We start from the raw sequence: 21,173 nt of genomic DNA, 5'->3' as shown, positions 1-21,173 counted from the left end.
TGATCAGATACCTCAATGTTGCAGGGGTGAATCATTAATTGAAGATGATCGTTAGTCCAAGAGCTACCATATACGAATACATCACAAGGAAAAATACCACAGAGAGAAAGGAGCTATCTATCCTAAAAAAAAAGGTGTTGCCCCAAGAGCATTTAGGAATAAACTCATCACAAAATACAGTTAGCCTGAAAAATAGAAGGAAGCTCCTGCATAAGAGATGAGTCCCTAGAAAACACTTTCCAAAAAGATCTCTGTGAGAGATGTCTAACTACAGTGAAGCTGCTTGGCTGATGATAAGGTGTTGATAATACGCTCGTGAGAGCTGCTGTGTTTGATGCTGGGATGCAACGCCAGAAAAGGCTCTCAGAGAAACATTAAACCCCCCTCACACCTGCCTTTCCAAAATTAGGTCTTTGAGCTCTAACCTGCTTCCTTCTGTACCCATCCCACCTCTTCAGTCTCTGGTGTCATTACTGCTGAGCAGAACAAAGGGGGAAGGTCAGGGGGAAGTTGTTTTGTGACATTGCTATACATTTAAAACCTGTAGATTAAAGCACTGTAGGTTTTTTGATGTGGTTACTCCCAGTGTCATTTCATCAAGCACAGCACTGTCCTTTGAGCCTCATTTACTACTCCCACAGTGATATGTTCAGGTAACAAAGATGAGGTCGCCATCCTGAAGCGTGCAGGCTTCAGGCTTGTCCCCTCACTCAGGGCACCGCCACTGACAGGCAGCCACAATACAGCTAGACTTCCTGTGGCACGGGAACTACTTTAGGTAGCTGTATGTTATGCTACCCACCACAATCCAAAGAGTTTGTTTAAATTTTGTTTGCCCTAAGTAGACAAATGGTGTCTCCAAAGGAAGCAAGAATAGGAAGCAATTTGCAAACCAGGAACATTTTTGAGGAGGCCTACATCACTGATCTAACTGGTCAACAGCAGCTAATCTAGATAAACATTGCAATTTATTACCTGAATTTAAAAGAAGAATATCCTTATCTCCTACAGACACAAATCCATTTGTGGTTGCAGAGCACTTATGAATCACATGTTTGTTCATGAAAATCAATAGATTATGTCTCATAAAATAAATACACACCAACCTTTTAAATTTTTTATTATATGTTTATTTTTGGAGGATAGCTGTGCCTTCTCACTGTCTGTCTCTAGTTAAAAAGAAACATTGATGTATTTGGTGCATAGATTGTTTTTCTTTCACCTGCTAATGAACTTGGTTCCTTCCCACATGTTTTTTTTGCTAGGCTTTCTTTTTTTTTTTTTTTTCTCCATCTCTCTCTCTTCTTCATACCCTCTGGCAGGAATTCAGTATGTTAGAATTAGGAAAGATAAGAATCCACGTAAAAGGAGATGCTTTAAAGACAGTAAAAATCACTTTAACTGTAAGCTGATGCTTTAAGCCTTTGAGTGCTACCAGACATCTTAGAGGAAAAAAAAAAGCTTTAATCAGTTCAAGCTTTTTTCCTTTTTAACAATTAACTGATTGCGGCAGGAAAAGGGGATTTCCAAACACTAAAAGTGCGTGAAGATTTCTGATACTGTCTTGTGCTCTTCTCAACATTCCTTGTTTTCTTCAGTCTGTCGCCTGAATCTTCTGTTAGGGAAGCTGTTTTTATGCCAGTCTGAAAAACAGCAGAGAGTTAAATGGTATCCAAATGATTTATTAGCATTTCTTGAAGTTATTTGCAGTATAGTATGAAATATACTTAGAAAATATACCAGTTGGCATATGTGTAGATTGAAAGGAAGGGAACATGATAGTGTAATTTTTGTGTTTAAATTTTGGTCAGTAGAAGGAACACAGTAAGGAAGTAGTGATAAAACAGCTTGTAAGCTAGCCATCAGAAGAGCAACCAAACATCGGTTCTCTCATCTGTTCTTTTCTGTGAACTGAGATTAATGCTACAATATGAAGAGGAGTCAGGGGTATGCTTTGACCAGTCTCAGTCTACAGTCAAACAGTGATCCTTGAAGGCAACATCAAATGTGAGACGTTGTGATTATTAATATCAGGACAAATTTATCTGACAAAGATTAGGTTCTAGTCTTATTAAAGTCAGTGAAAGTGAAACTTCATTTACCACCAGCTATGTCTTTGGTACTCACCACAAACCCAGAAATATTATTTGCTGTTTGTTTGCTGCTCAGACTGTTTGAATCATCTTATGGTAGCTTAGTAGGTCTCAATGCATATAGTTACATGAATCTTGAAATTCACCTTTCTCAAGCATTCTCTCCCCCATCCCATGGGGCAGGGTGAGCAAACAGCTGTGTGATGCTTAGCTGCAAGCCAGGTTAAACTACAACATACCTGCCTCTCATTTAGTAAATGCTGTAGTAAATGCTGGAGAAGTTGTGGTTTATCATATTCAGACATTTATTTTTTTTAACTTTTTTTTTTTTTTTTGCCTTCCTGCATCTTACTTACTGTATTGGAGGTTTTAGATAGAGCGTTGCTCTGTTTTAACACTATTCTACAAAAGCATATTCTTCTCATCAAGAGATCTACATAAACAAGCAATTGAGTTAACTTGTTAAAAATTTGTGTGTATGACTGATAAATTTTAAGCAGCTCCACAAGAGACTTGATGCCCACTATGTCATTTCTGAAGCCCAGATAAACTTGTCTGCGACATAAAATAGAAGGTGGCTCATAGCAGCGGGTTTATAATTCATCGTACTGATTTACGAAGCCACAGCCATTGTGGAAGTTGTACCTCTTTTCACTTCAGGAGAAAGTACTGCACACCATTGAGAGTCATGTCAGCAGAGAGGAGATTATAATTAGAGAAAGAAAGGGTGCGACGACTCCACAGTCCATCCCAAATAAAAATAAAAATAAATGTATTTATATTTGTCAGCAATGAAGTGAAATCTGCATAAAAAAAAGAAAAGATTCCCTTGCTAGCCCAAGTATTCTGCTCTGTAGTAATTTTCACTTTAACCTAACCACACAGTGACATTGGAAAAATAAAAGATAACAAAGCAACACTATCTTCTTGTACAAAATCCTATCATAATATTCTTGTTTCATTCACATTGCAAAGGATGGTCTTCTTAATGAATAGTATTGTAAATGTCTATGCTAGCTGCTATATGAAGGTATACAAACCCTTTGGAAACACAAATTCATTATGCTTCACAGATGGCTAATAATGGTAAATAGTACATTTTACAAATGGTAAAACTGAGTGGCTGACCTGCTCCCAGCTTCCTGGAAAATGACTGGAAATTCTGAGAGGGTAAGCCAGCCATTCTGACAAGAGTGTCTCTCTACTCTCCGGAATGGAGTATTGACAAGTTTCTTCTGTAACTTTGCATTTTATCATTTGTTGCCCACAATATTTGGGCAGACTCAGGCTGAAATGGTTTGTGCTGTCTGCTGTCCTTCCCTCTGCTATGATTATTCATCTGGCAATCACCCCAGGCTGTGGATTTTTTCTTGTTCATTCTCTTCCTAAATGACCTAACAGCATCACTTCTCGTATCCATTCCCATCAGGCTTGTTTTGTGGTTGTATTAGTAGGCAACTGAATTGTAGCAGGGAATAATTGCCTTTCTTGCTGATTGGTACAGAAAGGAAGCCAAGGTTGGAGGGAGGCAAAGTCTTCTGAGGTATTGGCTAAGAGAAGGTGGCGCCCCAGAATACTCAAGAAGTGAGTTGTTCTCAAGGAAGGCAAGGAACAAACCGACTAGGTTTATACAGATGAGGAAGCGGGGAGAGTGGAAACTGCATTTCCCAGAGAAAAGAAAATTATAGAGTCTGCATTAATAGCCAAAAATACTGCAAAGTTTCTTCACACCTAGGCTCAGCTCCCAGTCAGCCTTCTGTGACCCATACTACTCTGTATTTATGTGAAAGGCTGTTCACAGCAAATGCTCGCTTCTGCTTGCATGTTTAGGTTTAGCAAGTTCTTGATTTTTTAAAAAATAAACGGGAAACGAGGCTGCTGTGCAGCAACCTTAACTGATAAGATTAACTATCTCAAATTGTGTGGTGGTGGTTTTTTTTTCTTTTTTTTTTTTTCAGTTTTGTTATTTCATTTTTAATCTTCAACAAATTTTAGAATCAGGACAGCATTTAGAGGAACCAGTGCTTTCTTCCAGCTGCTGCTGAGTTGAGTTCACTGAAGTCAAAAACTCAAGTAAATTTAACTCACAGTAGCTGCATTTCACTTTAAATATTGATGTTAAGTGCATTTCTTCTGAGTCTGAATTAATCTCAGTGTTAGACCTGTGTAACTGGAGGCATGTGGTAACAGTGCTAGCCATTAAAGCAGTGCAGTAAATATTCCCTGCAGCCTCCAGGACAGTCACTTCCCCCACTCCCTCCTGCAACTTCAATTTATTTTTCCTTTTCTTCCTCCTTGAACATTGCATCCAAGATTCTTGCCCTCAGGTTGCTTTGCCCTGCACACACACTGCATTTGTAGATCTTCCTGTGATATCCTAGTGGGTGGGAGCTGCAGTTGTCGTCCTGCCGCGTAGTCACTGACCAAGCAGTGGTTTAGATCTGTTATCATTTGCATCAGCAGTGTCAAGCCCATTTCTGCCAAAATAAATGAGCTGTTGCAGGCATTGTTAGTGCTGTGAAATTAGATTTATTATAACAACAAAGAAACATGAGCAAGCGTAAGTGAGCATTTGGTACTTATCCAGAAAGCAAAGGAAACTCTTTAGAAATTGTGATGAGGGTTTTCTACAATATGTGTCACTTTTGTTACTGCCCTGGGAAGCAACATTCTCTGCCCCTCATCCCTAGTATATATTGCCATTTTGTTCAGGAATAAAGCTCCTATAGGTCAGAATTATTTTGAAAATGGGGCTTGAGCTCCTATGTCATTTAGGCAGTTTTATCAATTCTACCCCATCATATTTCTTTCTAGCAGACAAACTGCTTTCCACCAGCCCTGCAAGACAGCTGCTGTCTTGACTTTCTTACACCAAGCAGGAGTTAACAGCTTCATGTTTCCAAATCTTGTCTATATTTGTCAGTCATATGCACATTTTTTAAGTATTTTTCCTTGCTTCTGCCTTGTGTTTTATCCTTTTGAGGTAATTTGTTCATAATGCAGACAAATCCTTTGATTAATTATAGTCAATTAATTACTAGGCTTCTAAGCCTCTCATTTGCCCTCTTCACAAGTCTAGCCTAGCAATTTCATAGTTATAATTTTCTTATGTTTTCATATAGTTTTCTTATGACATGGCCCTATCTAATCTGCAAAAAGGGAGTAGTCGGGCGATGAAGCTGTTTGACAGTTTTTACTAATAAAAAGGCTCCTTTTGCAACAAATTTGCTTCCTGAGAGGAGTGAAGCTATTTGTGTGGTAAGGTACGAAAACCACGTAGTGGTTTGCAATCTGTCCTACCTTAATAGATATTTAATTTATAGCAATTAATATTAATCAGTAGGTATTATTGTAGTAGAAGATATCCAAAGCCTGAATCAGAGACATAAGCAAATAATCGTCCTCCTTATCCTCAATGGACATCGTCCTCCTTTATACCCGGGCTAAATTATGTTCTTGGTTTTTAATTTGCTGATGTATAACCTTCATCATCCTTTAGTCGGAGGAAGCAACTACCACTGATACCCCCATGAAACGCTGAGGCTAGAGCTGCATGAAAGTCCTGGTATTGAATCCATACTAAATTTCTTTGGCTGCTTTTATTACAAATGTGAAATTTCTGTCAAATTTGCTGAAAGCATTGCTCTGTTTCAAAGGAGCTATAACTGACTGATGTTTTCATAAGTGAGTTAAGCAAATAATTGATGATGATTGCTGAGTTTTGCTTTGAGACTTGGATTCATTTAAATGTGACACTTGCAAAATTCATCGAGTACAGCCAGTGAAACCAAAATGGGAGAGAAAAAAGAAAGTAATAATGCCTTGAGGTTGTTGGGTTTGAACTTGTTTCTCCTGCAAAGTATAGCAATGACATTTCTAAGTAGTGTAAATGTGGTTGGACTCAAGTAAAAAGAAGCATAGAATCATAGAATATCCCAAATTGGAAGGGACACGAGGGATGAAGAAAAGGTGTGGGATGGTGTGGTAAACCCATTTCCCTTGCACCACAGTCCGTGCCAGACACCTAAGAACAACCACACCTGTTCAGACTAAAGGTCCATCCAGCCAAATATCTCATCTCCAACATAGTCATAGGACAGGTGCTGGAAGAAGCAGCAAGTATGATACTTCTCGTTAAACATACCAAAACTTGACCCTGAGTATCAGTTTGTAACAAGGCTCTTGAGCTAAATAGTCATAGTGGTCCTTGATGTTCTGCAAAATCCACATTTGCTGTATTGTTTTTTTCCAAACTACAGCTTGTTGGACCGTTCCTTTTCCTCAAGTTTTTGGTTATGTTTGAAATGAATAGAAGATGATCATGGTGTAGATAAGCTATGCAGACTGTCTCAACACTTACTCACTTTGCCATTTTATTGTTATTCCACAGTTTGAGATGCTGACAGGATCGTTACCGTTCCAGGGTAAAGACAGAAAAGAGACAATGGCTCTTATTCTCAAGTGAGTAGTGAAACCTATTTCGTTTCCTTAACTATGAGTTAGCCGTGCCCTTGGGGCAACCTATAGGTCCTATGTATATGAAGGATGGAGAATAATAATGTGCATAATGAGTTTTTCAAAGCTTTGTAAGGCTTGGATTTGATAAGGTACGCACAGCTAATGCCTGCATGTGGCTCTAAAATTGCCTTCAGAATAAATAGAAGGAAGTGAACTACTGAGCAGGCCTTACAAAAGAAATGCATCTTACTTTCCATAATACAGAATGTCATTATCCATACAGATGTGGAAATAGATTTCTGCAGGATAGCTTATGTTTTGTTGTTTCAAGGTTTCACATCTTTTCCTTTGCGTTTTTCACACTCACTTAATGTTAAGCACAGACTTAATTATTTCAGAGTTTGAAGCTTACCTTTCTATAACATTTTTTAATTTACTTCTTACATTTACGTTTTTTCTCTGTAACTGTGAAACCAAGGGAAAAGTTTTATTCACTCTAATCAATGTGATTTATTATCATTATTTTCACAATGTTTTCTTTGTTTCTTTAAATTTCTCTTGATTCCCAAATTTATTTCTGCAAACTAAAAAAAAAATTAAAAAGAAAAAAAAGTAGGAAAATGACCTATTTAGGCTGCAAATGATATTATGAGATTCATTAGATCTACTCTAGTGATGCCAGTGGTAAATCATTCGACAGAACAGGATCAGGCCCTCAGTTTTCATTGCGGTGTATTTAGGTAGTCATGCCTCTGGTCAGCAAGTTCATGTGCCTGCACCCTCCTGACTACTGCAATTCCGCTCTGTAAACCACAATATGATGGAGAAAATTTTTGAAAAATCTATTTTCTTTTAAAGTGTCGTGTTCTTTCAGAGCCAAGCTGGGAATGCCACAGTTCTTGAGCATAGAAGCCCAGAGCCTGCTGCGAGCCCTCTTCAAAAGGAACCCGTCCAACAGATTAGGTATGGGCGTACAATTGATCAGTGCATTTGTTACGTGGGTTCCGTCTTGTCAGGTGGTGATCATTTCCTTTGGAGATCATTTCCCTGAGAGTTATCCTCTTCATTTTGTGTGCATTTTGTGTGCTTTCCCAGAGTGCAGGAAACCTTCAGCATTACTAGAGAAATTTGCAAAGAGCACAGGCAAAACACTGAAATCCCAAACATGTTATTAGCTTGGATTTTATTTTTTCGGTGCAGAGGGAGAGTGAACCACCAGCATTTATGAACTGTGTAACCCAACTCCAGCATATGATAATACAGGGAACTGTGAAGACAGTGATCTTTTTTATTCTGTATAGGTTAGCTGCAGATCTGAGGTAGGGAGAAAAAGGGAGTAAAATTTTTCATGAGCTCTCCTATTCTAAAATGCATTTCAATGCTGTCTCATTCTGGTTGCTGGGAACATTTTAACAGTAGGCTTTCTTTGTTACCCTGAACGTATTATCTCCTTTCTTACTGATGTATTTTCACCCTTTGTTACTAATTCCATTTAAGTTGTGATAAACTAAAGGAATTTATTGGATCATGTATCTTATGCTGTCTCTACCTTTGGGAGTTTAATTAAGAAATTCATCACATTTGTTCAGGTCATGGACCATGCCTGGCACATAATTTTCATTGAAATTTTAGTCTTCATTTGTTATGTGGAAAAATAAGAATGGTCATATCAAGTGAATGATACCATGATAATAGCACGGTATTCTTTTTCATTTAGAAGTTATATCCCCTTCTGTGAAATATATATATATATTTATATATATATATATATTTTTTTTATATATATATTTTTTTCCTCAATAGTCTCAGATTCTGCTGCGTTTTGAATGAGCAAGGGAAAATCTTGTTTCTAAAGGAAGAGGGCAAACCAGAGGGCAGTGGGGAATAACTCCAATGTACACATCTTATACTCCTCCTGGTTTCCTTTTCCTTTGTACCTCTCTTGTAGGTTTTGTGTTTGTTTGTTTTTACACTCTAATACACCACTTATCAATACCTTTTGATTACTGGTATCCTCCACTCATTCAAGTCTTCCTATTTTTAAATTTCCCTAATAATTTTAAATGCTCTGTTCATCTCTTGCCACATCCAAAGCGCTCTATCCCTGAGCCTGTGCCACAAAGTGGGTTCCCTTCCTCCCTTCACATCTGCCAGCTCTGGCAGACCAAGCCCTTGACTGAGGTGACACAACAGTTTTGATCCAGGCCCAGCATGAGATTTTACAAAGCTAATAGTAAGATACCTGGGAAAACCTGAAAAACTGGAAATATGAAGGACCTCTGAAGATTCAGAGTTATATTTGTCACAGGAGTAGAGGCATCTTTGCCTGATAGTGTTGGAATGAATTGATTTCCTTGTGTGAACTTCTTAGTGCAGAAAAAGAATTATTTTTCATTGGAATAATGAATTATTTTTGAAGGTACAAGAGCTTCTTTATGCACCTGCCACACAGCCAACCTGTGTAGCTCTTCTGCTATCAGTGTCTTAAGAAATTTCTAGACATGCTTTTCTGTGTCAGTACTTTTAGATGGAAATACTTGGCTCTGGAAACTCAAAGGCTCTGTAAAAGACCGACCTTGCGAGCAGAAACTGAATCCTTCAATTCTCTAAACTGTATCGCAAGAAGGGAGCTGGCTGGTCCTATTTAAATGTGTAGTTGGCTCTCATTGTCATCTATGGGAGTTTTGGCAGCTAATAAATGGCTTGTCTTTTAAGGAATGGCATAGACCGGTTAAATATTGAGACTTGCGAAAAGCAATTTGCTGCTATTGCTTTCAACTGTTTACACTTGCAAGATTATTTCAGATTGGAGACATAAGGTTAGAAGCAAAAAGCTGAATTAGGAAATCACTTGTTCTGAGGTGTGGAAAGAGCAAGAGGTGCAAGAGAGGTTTCTCCCTTTCCTTGCGGTACCCACACTCACTTCTCAGATGCTGGCGGTGGTGCTGCTGAAGCTTTGCCACATAGTGCTTTTAATCCTCTGTGCAGCAGTCACAGCATTAGCGGTCTGACAGATGGCAGAGAGCAAACTGTTTGACAGCCCACTTCTACCACCATCTGCCTGAGCAATGGATCTTGCGGTTTCTAATAGGTACATGTGGGTGTGCATGCATACATGGGGAAGATGAACGCTGTGCTCTGTGCCCTTGAGCTTTTGCTTGACCTTCTTGCTCCAGTATCTCTTTCCCTTGCTTCAGGTGAGGCAGCGTGTGGGCTATTCCAGCCCTCTGCTTTACATTGAGCCACCTTAGACTGTCACATTTTGGGTGAACGGATGTTTTCTGCATGAATGCAGCAACTCAGCTGAAGCCCCTGCCTCATGCAGTGACCCGACATGGGGGCTCAGCTGTTTTCTGAGGGAGCCTGGCTCTTGTGGAGGAGGACGGTATGGCGTAGGCTGCCTCCAGGAGAGAGTAGAAGACAAGAGCCCTTGCTCCACACAGGGAACAGAGACCACCCAGCCTCCTGCAAAGCCATCTTCTGGGCTGGCAGGAAAGGGGAGCCAATCCCTCGGCACGCTCCTGTGACCCTTTTCCTCCTGGGGGGACACCCACGTAGCCTGCAGAGGCATTGTGCTCCCATGGGTTTTAACTCCTGACCTGATGGCAGCTCTTGTAGTCTGATATGCCATAGAGGTGACAGTGCAAAAACACATTCCTCAGCAGGTTTCAATTGCCCTCAAGAAAAATAGAGATTTCTAGGTTTAATCCACATTCAGGAAAATAAGACCCTGCAGCAAACATAAACTTTTCCTCACTCCCCTCTTCTGTTTCTTTCTGCTTTCTTCTCTTTCTCTGTCTCTTGTTTTGTTATGCACTGCTCGTTTTGTGGCTTTCCACAATTTGCTATGTATCCAAAATATGCTCCAGTGAAGTCAGTGGGAATTTCTGGATGCCGGTCATTTAAAAAGGAGCTGCTCACTTAAATAAATGATATTGCTTAGCTTTAGAAATGAGCCATGGCAATTCTAGCCCCAGTATTTTCTCCATTTTAATATGAGGAATTACTAAGGGGCACGGTTTTAAACCTGAGATTTGTTAAAATAATATGAAGTCTGGGAGAAAGGAAGAGATTATTTATAACAAAAGCATTCAAGGAAATAAAATCTAAAAGTATAACAGAAAAATAGACCTTAAGTTTTTTTGGGATAGCAGTGGAAATCTTCTGAAGGCATTCTGTTTATCAACTGATTGAGAATCAGCATGAAAGATGTTGAAAACAAGCTTGTTGGTAATGAAAGAAGAAATACTTAAATGGTTGGCCTAAATGCTGAACAGAAGTCAGTAGATAAAAGGACCACTTCAGCTTTGTAGATTTTAGCTTTTTCTGGGAAAGGAATAATAGTCTGAAGATAAAAGAAAAGTAGCCTTAGACATCCTGTTTTGAAAAATCTTTGGAAAATTAATGAAGCATGCTAAAATAAAGTGGAAACCATATTATGGATCAAACACTTGTTTTCAGTCATTGTTTCAGAAGTTTGCAAATCTGGAGAGTGTTTGTATTTAGTCCTAAAATATTTCAAACTTTGGCAAGCCAAAAGATGCTGGGCTTAAAAAATCATTTTATTCTGACTACCATCTTGCTTTTTGCTGTTTGGTTTTGATATTTTAACAAATGGAAGTAAAGATTGATTAGGAATTCTAAAACTTTGTTTTGAAACTTTGTTTTGAAGCTTTAGGTACAAATGAAAAAATACTAGGATTGGAGGGAGATAAATGAGGCAGAGAAGGAATTTAGTGATACCATTTAACTGATTCTGTTTTTTAGTCTGGTGCCCATGATAATTCTTTAACAATTCTAACAAATTTTAAAGAAATGGAAAGTCTTTCTTTGGCATCTTTTGTTATAGGCACTGTCTGCCCTTTTCTGAACCTATATACTCTACTGTACAAATAGTCAGTTTAGCGCTGCATTCATGTTGTTTTGTTTAAATACAGAAAATTGCAGATTATGGATGGGCATAATTTCAAATTATTAAAATAGATTGACGGGAATATCCAGGCAAACAAGGTGTAAGCATCTCAGAAAAGAAATTATCATAAACAGTAAAGGTGTTAGTTCATTGCATTTCTAGTAACTTAAGGAAAGAACTAATTCTCACATACCCAAAGTCCTCAGTCTGTTCAGGTAGGTAAACAAATCTAAAGAGCATTTCAGGAACTCCTTACACTGCTAAGCACCATAAAGTTCTAGAGTCCTCATAATTGAGATTTTTGGCCAAGACAGTATAAAGTAAAAGCATGTCCTGGTAGACTCATCATAGAAGCTGAAGAAATGGTTATTCTTTCCTTAGTCCTATGTTTCTAGAGAAGAAACATTCTGCTTTGATGCATAGAAAGCTTTATTTTTCAGTTTTATGAGACAACAAGGTTTAAAAACAAATTTCTCTTTCATAAGAGTGATTGTGTACCATTTTTGTAAGCCTTAGAATGAATTTCAAAATGTGTGGCCCTGATCGTGAAAATGTAGTCACTAAAATTTTATTCCTTGAAATTAAAATTCTGTAAAACCCTTCTACTCATTTTGAATATTCAAATAATAAACTTTCATAGGTCTCTTTTCCCCTTAGTGTATTTCAGGGCTCATGTTGTCCATAATGATTCAACAATCAAAGCAATTATAAATAAAACATTCATTACTGCATGCAGACACTTTTATTACAGTCATAAAACAATCTTATATAATGAAGTTTTTGCTTATTAACATGAGACTACTTTTATATAAATCTATATGCACTCCATAATGTGTTTAAGCGGGCAATTAGATCCACAAGAATTATTTATCATCTTGGACCCTTGTGGGACTGCACGGCATGTAGAAACACTTGCCGGCAATAGGCTTGATTGTGCAGATTATTCTTCAGAGACGTCTGGTTACAAAATTGTAGTTAAGGTGAAGTTAAAAGAAAGAAAAAAAAGGCAAGTAGAAAACTAGAGGAAGGCAGCAGGTGTACAGTCTTGGAGCCATGTGCTGCACTTCAGTGGTCTGCTCAGTCCTCAACTCTATTTTGAGAACTGTCCACCCCCATGAAGTAGGACAGTCCAGATGGGACCTCCTCTGGGCTTCTTTTCTCTGTGAGAGCACATCTCTTTCCAGTACCACTCTAGATTTGTAGAAGGTAGATGAATGGCCACATTCATCTGTGTGTAAAACACACACAGCAAATCCAGAGAGGCTGCACCGTAAGTACCTAACGCTCTAACTTCTCACTTTGATTTCCACACAAGGTCAGGGTGGCCCCTGGGGGCTCCCAGAGATGTCCCTGAACATGCCCTCAGGCCGCTTCCTTCTTCTCTTTTTGGAGGGGACCCAGTCACAAGCCATTGCCAGCAGCCAGAGCACAGGGGCCAAGAGGGAGCTGTGGGCTACACAATCAGGCCTCACCGCAGGGAAAATCAGGGAATAAAAACTACAGGAAGGACTGAATCCTCTCGGTGATGTAAAATCAGCTGCTGTGAATTAGAATCCTTCGTTCTTTGCAAAATTAGGCTATTACCATCCTAAATCTCTTTAGTACATTAAGCTAGCCAGAGATGGAGTCAAGCCATGACATTCCCAACAACGTGTTCTTTCTGTGCCAGAGCTCCGAGGTGGCCCCAAGTGGGAAATGCTAATTTTTCAAACAAATACCCATGTCAAATGCATGCTACATTCCTTACTGCACACTTTAGTCCTCCACAAATAGAAGTAGCTACGGGTGGGATTTTTCCTTGGTTCTGATTTCTGCATTTTTGCAGAAAAGAAGGAACAAAAACAGTAGCAAAAAAGTGTTTGTTTCAAATAGTATATCATCTGAAAAAGGGCAATCATTCCCATCACACAACGATCTATCCGTAAGCCTACAAGACAGAGAAAAGTAAAGCAGCGGGGTAGGAAGCAGAGCAGAGAAGACTGAATGCATCAGCAGTTATCCTCAGCCTAAGGAATGCTACCAGTAATGTAGAGTGTCTGTAGCATTTATCCTAGTCCTTTGAAATCGGTTTGGCACTTGGGTTTCATCCTCATTTAGCAAAGAACAGCCACTGCACATTACAAAGTTTCCAATCACCACCACTGAACAGAAGACATTTTTCACAGATATTTCTTCTCTGAAGAGTTATTTAATGTGATTCTTTTCAGAGTAGCTGTGCTGGTTTCATTTTTCTGTTGGCATTGCTGAAATTAGAATGAATCTTTCAGGGGTATCTAGTACAGACTTTAGACTGTGCATGGAAAAACTATGCTAAGAAAGAAATAAAACAAGTCTTATTGCTATCTAAGTCTTAGTATTTTCTTGTCCAATACCTAGAAGTCATAAACAACTATCCTGGGAAGAGCAAGAATAGGGTAAGCATATGTGATACTTCACACAAATTCTCTTCCAGTCTCCACCTGCTTTAAGGTCAAACAAGGGTTTTCCTGAACCTCTTGTGGTTTGTCAATGAAGTAATCTTTAGCAGATTTCTTTTCCACGTACTTTTTTGGTCTTCCCCTGAACCTATATAAGTATTTTGCCTCCGTGTCCTCTTTTTCAAGTAATTCCACATGTCGCATAACTGGTTGCTTTCTGAAGAAGGACCTCCAGATTGCTCTGAACCTGATTCCTATTAGCATCATTTACTGACATAAATTCTCATACAGAAAAAGATGTGGAATGTTTAATCCCTAACTCTCCTCCCCCTCCCTTTCCAAATAATCATGACTTTTCAGATCTCTGTCATATACCCTCCTCAGTCATCTGGTTCCAGGTCATACCCTTTGTTGTTGCACTTCTCTGATTTTTCCTAGCTCTAAAAGATACACCCTTTTCTAGGTGAGGGAATTAACTACATTCCACATTAACACTGCAGGTCTACAACAGATTTATACAGCTACATAATGATGTTCTCTCTTTTGTCCTCTTTTCTCTAAGATTTCATTTCACGGTGTATTTTCCTAGAACTGTCCATTATAACCCAAGGACCTCACTCCTGGCTGGGGAGGAGGGTCACCTCAGAGCACATAATATTGTATACCAAGCTAGGATGTTTATCCTCATGTGCATCTCTTACGTTTGTCTATGCTATAACATTACCAGGATGGGGAAGTAATCAGACCAGCATTACTTGTGAGTTATTATGCAGCAGGCCTGACATAATCCGGTATGTTATGTTCACAAAGTGTTTGCTTTTCATATCCATTCATCAGTGAACGTTAAGCAGACTGTAGGAAGCTGTTCCTGATCAGTGCATTTTGGCAAACATCAGTAATGTCTTGTACACAAGGAGAGCGGATGTCACATTTTACAAAAGCTTGAGTTGACAAGACCTTTCTAAACTGCTTGTAATGCTGATCCTCAGGAAGTACAACTATTGCATTTAAAAAGCTGAGTCCTCTGAGGTGCCTTTTGCAAGATGCTTATTAATCCTGAGTCCTTTTGGGAATCGAGGATGTTAAGCATCCTTGTAAAGAAGTGCTGGGTACCTTTCAGGAACTGGTTCCAAATTTGCAATGTGAAGCCTTTGCTTCCAGATGTTATTTCTCCTTCTGAAAAAATGAAAATCGCTATTAATAAAGTCAGATCAACTCCTCCAAAATGGAACGCTAAGTCATCTCTGACAGTTGTTTAATTATTACTGAGCACCTGTTAGTTTTTGCAATGGCATTGAAGCATGTAAATTCAACTAAGGGAAGAAAAAAAAAGCAATCTTTTTAGATTAGATTCATTACCAGATCTCAGAGGAGTTTCCTTAAATTTCCAATAGAGTAATGTAAGAGAAGTTTAACAGTACTACCAGTGAAGGAAAGATACCAGTGAGAGTGATAATTTTGGTACTCGTGCGAATTTGAATATGGTGTTTGAGAAGGGGGAACCTAAAAACCTGACTTGCCTGAAATCATTTGGAGCCTTTTGATATTCTGAGTCTGAACTTATTAGTAATGCGTTTTTTCCTGCCTGCAGAGAATGGGTGATTAGAGAAGGTTTGCTAATCAGTGCAGGCAGGGGATCTCCTGTTGGTGGCAAGAGGCAGCAGTAGCCTTGCTGGAGCTTTGGGATGTTTTGGGGCCCCTCCTGGCCTTGCTGGTGCTTGTGCTCTGCTGCAGCTGAAATCCCGAGTCTCATCTGAAGCTTGAAGAGAGCAGCCTTGACACCAGCCTCGCTTAAAGGAAAAGCAAAAACCTTCAGCCCTCAAATATCCATTAACGAGGTGCCATTCTCTGTATTTATGGTTGTTTGTATGGTTGTGGCAGTTGTACTGTTCAGGCTTTCTTGAATAGAAGAAAATTTTAGATGGTGATACTGGCTTGTCAGAAGAAAAGAAGGATGGGGAGGAAAGCTGGAGAAGACGTGTCATGTAGCACTTTACTAAGCATGACTTTATTTTGATTCTTTCATTTTCTTGTCAGGTGCTGGATTCGATGGAGTGGAAGAAATTAAGCGTCACCCTTTCTTTGTTACTATAGACTGGAATGTAAGTGGAGCAGCATTTTAATTTTTTAATTTTTCTTAGCTAAATTTTTGAAGACCAACTGCCATGTTTAGAAAAGAGATTAAGTGATCTCTAATATAGAAGAACCAGGATCTAGAGCCTTTTAAGTGGGTACCTATGTCTCTGGCATACATATAAACATTTGTTCTCATACCCCAAAATGAAAGAAATAGAAATCTGTTTTCTGCAATTGTCAGTTTTCTCTGACTGCTTGTCTCTGTTCTGTCTGATGGGCTGGCTAATCACAGTACTACCTGAGGCTATTTGCAGTGTTCTGCAGAGTAATTTCCACATTCAACTCTAATAAACGTGATGCATTGATTGTGGGAGTTGGATCGGAGTGAAAACGATCAGTTTTAAATAAAGGAATTCCTGTAATATTTCATGTTTCGATTGCAAAGGAACACAGAGCCAAAGGGCTGAGTTTGAAAAAGATACTCCAAAGGGAAGCTGTCTGATGCTTTAGGTCTCTCCATCCTTCTGCTTTTATGTTCCATACCGAAATAGTTGTCCCTTCTCGTTAGCTCTGGCAAGCTGGACTAAATGCTAGTTTTATTCTTCCCAGCGTCAGGGACTTCCAGGAATTCTTTTCTCTCTTGAAACTATTCAGAGTAGCCCCAGGTCCACTGTTGCACATATCTGCCCATGTAGCTCCTAGAAGCCCCAAGACTTCCAGGTTCACCCTTCGCTGAAACACAGCATGGTGCCACTGGGACTGGCTGGTGTTGTAAGTCCTCCAACAAAGCAGCTTTGTTGGCGCCTTCTAAGTGACTATAGGACAGGATCTGGCTCTTCCGCTGTGGTGGGTTCAACAGAAAAGTACAACACAGGTGGATTTTCAGAACAGTGATTTTGCATCACTGGGTATACAAGTCAGCCAGCCAGAACAGGAAATAGCAACTCCTTTTACAAGTGGTTGATGTTTTATTAAGGTGAGTCATTAATTTAACATCGGCACTCAAAACTGGAACAGCAAACATTTTATCAAATATAACATGGTTCTAATAAGACATGTCAGACATGATTCGTATAGTGGTAAACAAGGATTTATTTTATTGCTATCAGTGACAGCTCATAAAGCTGGCAGTAGAGTTTAGCTAAGTACTTGATTCAGACTTGCAACAGGTTAAACCTCACTTTTTCAGTACCATATTTGTTCAAATTGGTATTTTTTGACAAACTTGGAGGCAAACAATGTTTGTTCTCTATCTGGGCACCTGCCAATGCATCAGAGCTCCTGTTTTCCCCATCCACTAGAATTTTCTAGTTTAATTTTGTCTGACCTATGTTATGGTGTTGTTACATCTTTTTCATATTTGATCTGAATTTACTCCTGAATGCCAATGTAACAGGTCACTGTTCTTGCTAATGCAATTGTTACCATAAATTCTAATAAAACAGTATGAATCTGTCCCACAGCCATTCTCGAAACACTGCCCAGGGCTTTACAATAAAGCTAATACCTCTGTGAAAGCACATTTTGTGGTGCCCAAGTGGCTTTTAAAAGGCACACAGAATCATTTATTTTGGAAAAATTCATGAATCTACTTTGTGCTGCATGTTGAAGAGTTGGCATGACTCATAAGCATGCTACAAGATGATCAACAAAAGTGGAGTTTGAGAATTTTCTTTATGGTCCCACTGATTTTTAGTCCTATTATATATGTTCTGGAGTCTAGATTTTTTTTCCTTCTGCTTCTTACTAATCATAAGATACCGTTTAAAGACTTTACATTTACAAAAATATTAAGGGGCATGTTGCATCAGCTTTAAGGGTATTTTTAAAAATAGTCAACCCTGCAGATATATTATTATTATTGTGGTTATTATTGTCTGTGTTCCTCTGATATTTCCATGATCCTCAGCTTTGCAATTAAATAAATACGGGTTAGGTGCATAAATCTTAATTCAGCTGGGACCACTGAAATGGTGACGGTTTCTCCTTTTCTATTTGCTTGTGGAGCAGCTCAGTAACTCATTATGGAGAAATGAGGCTCTGCATCTTGAAAACGTGTTCAGCAAGGTCCATTGTATAGTCCGTCATCGTTTGAAAAAGTTCTTGTGGAGAGGTTAGGGAAATATATACCATGAAGAGAGTAGGTGTGCTTAAACGTGACTTGGAGCCAGAGATGGAGGTGTATTTAACCACCCTGTGATGACTTATCTAACCCTGTAACTTTGCTGTAAAATGTAGCTGTAAAGACTCATTTTAATCCAACATTATTGTACTCTCTTGGAGACAGATGGATCATTATTACACAGATCAGCTATCATCTTTATAATCTATTTCCTCATTTAATCCTAATTTCACTATCACTCATGGAGATCTTGTGAGGTTTATCTAGTTACAGCAGCAGTAACATATGCATTTCAGAGAGGTGTGAGCCACCCCAACCTTGAGCTGAAGCCAGGACTTTGTGTTATGATGATGATCGAGCCAATTGTTAGCACATTCTCTGTGGAAAGAAGGTCAGAGAGAAAAAATGGATCATGCACAGGTGTTTAGTCCTGATCTCTCTGTTGTTGCAGAAAAAGAGTCCCCAGTGCCCTCATTTTGTTCTTCCATTGTGTATATAAAAATCAATAAACAACAACATTGATGAGGCAGGATATTAATGTTGATTTATTTTATGCTTTGGTAATATAAAGGCCTCCGTGAGCAAGGAGGCAAGCTCTCATGGAGAGCTAAGCTACCTTGACAGGTATGATAGGACTGCTGCAATCGGCAGTGTAGGAACTTTCAGAGGCTGAAGTAAAATGATTCTCTATCAGAAATCATGAAGGGTCAGAATGGGTTATTGTCTTCTAGAAACCTGATGCAAAAGAGGTCCTTTTTTAAAGCAAACTTTTTCCTACAATAGGAGTGACATGGTAACCAGGAACAGAGCACCAAGCTGCTTCATCTCAGTTTAAAAAAAGAGTTTCAAAACAGAAATGAGAGCTAGTTGCTTGTTTCCAAGTTATGTGTGATGTCTAGACATCATGGTGATGAAATCATTAGAAATGCAGACAGAAATGTATAAATCAGATCTTCATCTACTGTCAGAGTTGTTCCCTTGGGTTTTGGATTCAGGCTTGGTTATTGTCTCTATCACTGAAATGTTTACCTGTTGAGGCAGTCATTTCCCACTTTTTTCCCATCTCTCACTGTCTTCAAACAGACACAGCCAGACACAGTGTCTGGTTCAGATGAAGGCAGTGAATGCAGTGGAAATGACATACAGTGTGAAGAGTATTGTTATGATGCTGCAGATGCTCATGCCAAGTACAGCAGAAACAATAGGTACAAGCCTGGAAAACATGAATGTGGCTAGAGAAAACCATCCTCCTCCAGTCCTTTCCCACAATATCTTTGCTCCATTCCCATACTCTGGGGTGCTGCCTTTCAGTCCAGATGTAGTTTGTGTTTTGTAGGTAGCACTAAATGAACTGGGGACAGTCTAATATAGAGTATTTATGCCAAAATTTAAACTGTCATGAGCTAATCTCTGTATGAGTCTTGTTTTCACGGCTATTGTCACCCAGTAACAAAACCCTAAGTCCTCACTTTACAGGGTCAAAAATAGACGAAGGTTTCTGCAAATATCAGTCTTACTGCTCTAAGGCATTTAGTAGGCACCGTGATGCAAACTGGGTAGATACTGTGTTAAACGAATGAACTGTCTTTCATGATCAAGGCTGTGATTCCCAAGAAGATTAGGTGCACAGCTCCTTCCAAGTTTTACCTGCTTACTACATATGTACCCCTTTCCTCCCTAAGACAGGCAGGCCCCAACTGGGTTGACCTCAGATAATTTCAGTCAGTGGATCTTAGAAAGCACAGCCTGGCTCTTGGTATTTGTACTTCTGTTTCTTCTTTCCAGGTCATGCTTAAAGAATTTCTGGCTTTTCTCTGAAAATAAAAAATTAAATCTGTTTTTGCAGACTGCAGGCAGAGGACTGGGACTAAAGCAGTGGTTTTTATTTAGATGACAGGCTAAATTGGAACTGGAGCAACTGACATCCTAGAAAATGAACTGTCAAATACAGCTGGGAAGGAGTGAGAAGAAAGCGGACATGAGTTCTATTTCCTCCAATATTAATCAGAGATCAAACTGATCTGGAATTGTGAATTATTTAATTGCAGATTTTGCAAACAGCAAAAGTTGATCCCAAGGTCTGAATTCTGCTAGCTCCTCTGTCATTTGTAGGCAATAACATTGTGCCATTAATCTAGAAGAGGACAAACATTTTAGGAGGTAGTTTATCCTTTTGTCTGCTTATTAGGTTTTCCGTGACAGGTGTATGTATCAAGGGAGTTTATTCTCACACTATGAATGCGTCACTGTGGAGGGTAGCATCTTTCAGTTTCTGGAAGGTGTCTAAGTAGTAATTCAATTTTCATTAAAGAAACCATTGAGGAAATGACTAAATAGATTTCGACTAAATTAAACCTTTTTCTTATTTATTTATTTTTTTTTAATGGGGGTGGGGGTGGTTTTTATTGTTTTGGGGGTTTTGACATTTTCCAGGCACGTATACAGGCATTCGTTTCTATGGATTATTCAGGACTGCATTTTTTTTAAAGATAATGGTAAATTAACTGCTTATAAATAGCGAGGGACAGACACATGTCCAGCATTTGGTTACCAGTCTTCTTGGTGTATTACCTGTATTCCCAGCTGATGAAGTGTGTTCAGATGAAGCTCATATTAAGGATCTGGCAACATCGGGACCTAGAAGAAAATTAGTTATTTTGATTTTTTTTTCTTTACCCACAAATCAGAAAGGATGTTGAAATATCGTGTTTTATTGTGGGTTGCAAGGTTCTGAAGATAAATTCAATTTGAAAGATTTTTTTACTCCTGTATTTTACATATTCACATGTTGACTTAGCAAAAGAGAAACGTTTCAGTTCACATTGCTTCAGCATTTGCTGAGCTGCCAGAGCACCACGTGGAGATTGCAACCCATGTTCTTGTCTGTGGTCCCTGCTCTGAGCCTGGCCTGGGGGCTGCAGTACATTTCCCTTGATGCACGCTTACAAATGGTCCCAAAGGGGACTGTGAGAGTTCAGCCAGAAAGGACAGCATGAGAGTCCTGTCAGAGAGGTGTAGGTGACTCAGAGGAGTCACAGTGCACATAAGGGAAGGAGGATGTTATTTTACTGTCCAGCTAAACTGAAATTACAGTG

General features: G+C 39.1%; 1 protein-coding gene across 12 annotated transcripts in view; it reads left to right on the top strand.

The window, feature by feature from the left end:
• RPS6KA2 (ribosomal protein S6 kinase A2) overlaps positions 1–21,173 on the top strand; it is a 308,943-nt gene that overhangs the window by 242,422 nt on the left and 45,348 nt on the right. For all 12 annotated transcript variants that reach the window (XM_083828092.1, XM_083828093.1, XM_083828095.1 and 9 more), the window contains 3 exons: positions 6,484–6,554; positions 7,426–7,514; positions 15,918–15,982. In XM_083828092.1, coding sequence (XP_083684218.1) covers positions 6,484–6,554; positions 7,426–7,514; positions 15,918–15,982 — 225 coding nt within the window. The remainder of the gene's footprint in view (positions 1–6,483; positions 6,555–7,425; positions 7,515–15,917; positions 15,983–21,173) is intronic.

Source organism: Anser anser (assembly GCF_964211835.1).
Source record: "Anser anser genome assembly, chromosome: 3".
NCBI classification, from domain to species: Eukaryota; Metazoa; Chordata; class Aves; order Anseriformes; family Anatidae; genus Anser; species Anser anser.
This window is presented reverse-complemented; position numbering and strand designations above follow the sequence as displayed.